Source organism: Colossoma macropomum, unplaced genomic scaffold (genome assembly GCF_904425465.1).
Source record: "Colossoma macropomum unplaced genomic scaffold, Colossoma_macropomum, whole genome shotgun sequence".
Taxonomy (NCBI): Eukaryota; Metazoa; Chordata; class Actinopteri; order Characiformes; family Serrasalmidae; genus Colossoma; species Colossoma macropomum.
In genome coordinates, this window is record NW_023494804.1 from 726,584 (window position 1) to 731,583 (window position 5,000).

The window sequence follows — 5,000 nt, forward strand, 5'->3', positions numbered from 1 at the left end:
CATTCATCCTCCAAAGAGTCTACAAATATAAACTCCTCAGTTAAAGCTTCGACCAAGTCTATAAAAGATGTCATTTAAAGCTGCACTGTGTAATATTTGTTATTAAAACTGAAAGTAATGTCGTTACTGAGTGTGGAGAATATAAAAGCCTGAAATAATCATATAAACGTCAGAGGCGTTTTTTACGTATTAACGTCACACACAGACTCAAAAAGAAGGTCCGGCTCGATGTTTAGATCTCAAACGATCTCAAAATCAACATCATGCTGGAAAGCATAGTTTTGGAAAGTAGTGATGAAGATAACAGAGCATTTTGATATGAATCATATGAGGATCATGTTATATGAAGAGCCTTTAAAGAAGAGTTTAAAAAGAAATAAATAGAAATAAATAAAAGAATAAATCCAGAGAGAATGACCTCAGAACACAGAGGGTAAAGTTGAATTTAGCACCTCAGACTCAGAACCCTAAACGTCTCCGCTGCTGTGGGATCTGTACTGAAACAGTGAGGAGTTTAATCTGAGACTCTTCCTGATGGAGCTGAATGAAGACGAAGCCGACGCCGTCTCTGCCATCAAAGCTCTTTCTAGGCTTTAAACTGAGGGGATCCCCAAAGCCGGCAGGATGAAGGAAAGCGTGTCACTCGCCTTCCTGCTGTCATTCTTAGAAAATCCCTCCCGGCTCAGCGTTCGTGAGGAAAAGGACGTCTCCGAATGGCACTGACGGAAGAATCCAGTCTGTGTTCCAGTGAAAGCAGTGATATGTGGGAAAGAACTCCGTAAATCAGACCTGTATAGAAGTACCTCAGTCTGGTCAGAGGAGATTCGGCTGATGGCCGTTGTTGTAGCCGGTTTGGGTCTAATGTGCATTTTTGCTCTAATAATTCTGTAAAATCTCACCGTCTGTATAAATGTGACATGTTCAATATGGCCGCGCTCTCAGAGACGAGCTCCTAATGTGTAACGAACCCGGATTGTGACTGTAATTGGTGTAATTCCCAGCTGGTGGTTCCGGAATATTCCATCCACGGACTGTTCTGCCTGATGTTCATGTGTGCGGGCGAGTGGGTCACTCTGGGCCTCAACATCCCTCTGCTCTTCTATCACCTGTGGAGGTAAAAAAACCCACACTCACTTACAGCACTACCGCACACTAGAACACAGTACCGCACAGTACCACACACTACCGCACACTTCCATACATCACACGATACCACACAATAACACACACCACCACACAATAACACACAATACTACACAATAACACACAATTCCATACATCACATAATACCACACCACTACCATGCAGTACCACACATATACACCACACAATGCCATACACTACCACTCAATATCAAACAGTACTGTACACTACCGCACTCTATCATACATTAACACACTCTACCACACAATACTACACCACCACACAACTACCACACATTGTCATACACTACTATCACACACTTCCATACAGCACATACCAAACACTATCATGCACCACCTCACACTACTTTACAATACCACGCACTACTTTACATTCTTTAAAAAGATGTTTTTTCAGGGGTTCTTTAGTAAATAAAATGATTATATATAGAATCTCGAACACTCAGAACCCTTTCCGTGCTTAAATGGTTCTTTGCATGGTGAAATTGTTCTTCAGATTGATTTAGATTGTTGTGTATGGTTCTACATATGACCAAAAAGGTTCTTCTGTTGTTAGGGTTAGGGTTAGCTTGACATTATAACAACAGCAGAACCCCTTTTGGTGCTATAGAACCATTTTCAATAAGGTTCTATATAAAACCAACACATTCTCCATCAATCTGAAGAACCATTTCACCGTGCAGAGAACCCTTTAAAAATGCAGATGTTTCTTTAAGTGTTCATGGTTCTATGTAGAATTATTGTCTTAACTAAAGAACCCTTGAAGAACCATCTTTCTAAGAGTGTACATTACCACCCCTGAGTTAATGTGTGTGTTTGGCCTGCAGGTTCTTCCACCGGCCGGCGGACGGGTCAGAGGTGATGTACGATCCGGTCAGCGTGATGAACGCAGACATTCTGAACTACTGCCAAAAAGAGTCCTGGTGCAAACTGGGCTTCTACCTGCTGTCCTTCTTCTACTACCTGTACAGGTGATAGCTGGAACGCTGCTCACACTCTGATCATCAGTGCCCACTCTCCGCTCCTCACCGCTCCCTCACTCACCTCCTCACCGCTCCCTCACTCACCTCCTCAGCACTCCCACTCTCACCTCTTCACCACTCCCTCACTCGCCTGCTCACCGCTCCCACACTCACCTCCTCACCGCTCCCTCACTCACTTCCTCAGCACTCCCACTCTCACCTCTTCAGCACTCCCCATCACTCTGCCTCCTCACCGCTCCCTCACTCGCCTCCTCACCGCTCCCTCACTCACCTCCTCAGCACTCCCACTCTCACCTCTTCACCACTCCCTTACTCGCCTCCTCACCGCTCCCACACTCGCCTCCTCACTGCTCCCATACTCGCCTCCTCACTGCTCCCACACTCACCTCCTCAACGCTCCCAAGCTCCCCGCACCGCTCCTGCACTCGTCTCCTCACCGCTCCTACACTCACCTCCTCACCGCTCCCACTCTCGCCTTCTCACTGCTCCCTCACTCGCCTCCTCACCATTCCCACACTCACCTCCTCAGCACTCCCACTCTCACCTCCTCACTGCTCCCACACTCACCTCCTCACCCATCCCACTGTTGCCTCCTCACCGCTCCCACTCTCGCCTCCTCACTGCCTTCACTCTCACCTCCTCACCACTCCCTCACTCACCTGCACCGCTCCCTCACTTATCTCCTCACCACTTCCACTCTCACTTCCTCACTGCTCCCACTCTTACCTCCCGAGCGCTTCCTCACCACTCCTGCACCCCCCCACGGCTCCCACTCTGGCCTCCTTACCACTCGCCTCCTCACCGCTCCCAGTCTCACCTCCTCACCGCTCCCACTCTTGCTTGTTCACCACTCCCACTCTTGCCTCCTCACCGCTCCCTCACTCCCCCGCACCGCTCCCGCACTTGTCTCCTCACCACTCCTACACTCACCTCCTCACCACTCCTACACTCACCTCCTCACTGCCTCCTCACTGCTCCCACTCTTGCCTCCTCACCACTCCCACACTCACCTCCTCACTGCTCCAACTTTCGCTTCCTCACCCTCACCTCCTGACCGCTTCCACTCTCACCTCCTCACCGCTCCCACACTTGCCTCCTCCCTGCTCCCAGACTCACCTGTGTGTAACCACTCCCGCACTCACCTCCTCACCTCCGAGAGCTCCCACTCTCACCTCCTCACTGCTCCCACTCACCTCCTCACCGCTCCCACACTCGCCTCCTCACCCTTGCCTCCTCACCGCTCCCACCCTCGCCTTCTCAGCTCCCATTAGTCAATAACAATTAAGGACCGCTACTAACAATTTAATGTTAATAATAAAGCAAAATAGAACCTCAAACTGTTAAATGACTGAACAGAAGTGTGTATAACGGACTGTGTATTATATACTGTTCATTAAATAATGTTTAAACATATTAAATGTCAAAGTGATCTTCTGGTTATAAACAGAACAGATTTCTAGTGCAATTTGTTTCACTGACTTTGAGATATTCTGACCCGTCTGTCGGACGTCTGCTATCCTTATTCTCTTTCAGCATGGTGTACGCTCTGGTCAGCTTCTAATGGATGAGTCCAGGAGAAGAACAGACAAATGGAGAAAGAAAGAAAGAAAGAAAGAAAGAAAGAAGGAACAACAAAGTGGAAAAACGACAAATCCCCCCCCTTTCTCTCGTCCTCCTACTTCTCCAGCTCAGCAACAGCAACAGAGGAACCGAACCACACACACACACAAAGAGAACATCTACTCACTCACTGCATTCACAGACCGAGAGGAGGAGGACGAGAGAGAGAGAGAGAGAGAGAGAGTAGGAGAGAGGGGGAGAGGGAGAGAGAGAGAGAAAGCGAGAGAGAGAGAGAGTGGGAGAGAGGGGGGGGGGAGAGAGAGAGAGAGAGAGAGAGAGAGAGAGAGAGAGAGAGAGGCTCTAGCAGCACTGATGTTCTGTAATAGAGTTTAATCCTAAGGGCTGCTGAACATTCCTGCTGCTCAGAGCAACTCGGAGAACCTTAACCACCGCGATGAGATTTAAGCGTAAAATTCAGAAAATTAGCTTTTTTGTTTTTCCGTCACTTCCGATCTAGGAATTATTTTACGTCATAAAGTCCTTTCATTTTGGAGATCTGTGGAGAACGTTGTGGAACAGCAGACGGGTGTGTAGTTAGAGTTTAGACCAAACCGTCGCTATCTCAGTGTTCGTGGTAGATTCTTTTAACGCTGGTAGGAACCGAGTGTCATATCGGTTTATTATCTTAGCTCAGCTGTTATTCCAATCCAGGGTAGATCATCTAGTGTCCTTACAATAAAACACACACACTCCTGCACAGACGCCAGATTTCTACACCGACACACACCACGATGTTTACACTGAAACTCCAAATCGACCAATGAGACGAGACCATCCAGGCCGGATAAACTGTAGGACCTGTGGGACTTTGGGGATGGACGGTGATGACTGTGCGGGTCAGGCTGAGCAGCCTTACAGAAAAGCAAACGCCTCCGTAACACTGTGGGGACCAAACTCGGACGCACGGGCGGGACGGACCTCCTGGATCTTCTGGATCGAAGCTGTGGACACAGATGGTGTTGAGCTGATGAGAACTTTACACGTGCAATGATGAACTGTGATGATGGAGATGGTGTTGCGGTGATGATGGTGCTGATAAGAATGAGGATGATGATGATGATGATGATGATGATGCTATTAAAGCGATAGTTCAGTGAAAATCTCCACGTTTACCCTCAGAAACATCAATCAGCCGAAACACGTTTGGTGTTTAGCTTTGAGCTACTTTATATGTATTTACACACACATGTATATTATATATACAGGGTTTAAAAAAGCAGTGATGGCTGAATAC

General features: G+C 47.7%; 1 protein-coding gene across 1 annotated transcript in view; it reads left to right on the forward strand.

The window, feature by feature from the left end:
* The window catches only part of cnih2 (cornichon family AMPA receptor auxiliary protein 2), an 11,167-nt gene extending 7,401 nt beyond the window's left edge, over window positions 1-3,766 (forward strand). The window contains exons 4-6 of the mRNA XM_036594969.1: window positions 1,002-1,114; window positions 1,991-2,134; window positions 3,680-3,766. Of these exons, the coding sequence (XP_036450862.1) occupies window positions 1,002-1,114; window positions 1,991-2,134; window positions 3,680-3,707 (285 nt within the window). The 3' untranslated portion in view covers window positions 3,708-3,766. The remainder of the gene's footprint in view (window positions 1-1,001; window positions 1,115-1,990; window positions 2,135-3,679) is intronic.
* The last annotated feature ends 1,234 nt before the right edge of the window (window positions 3,767-5,000 follow it).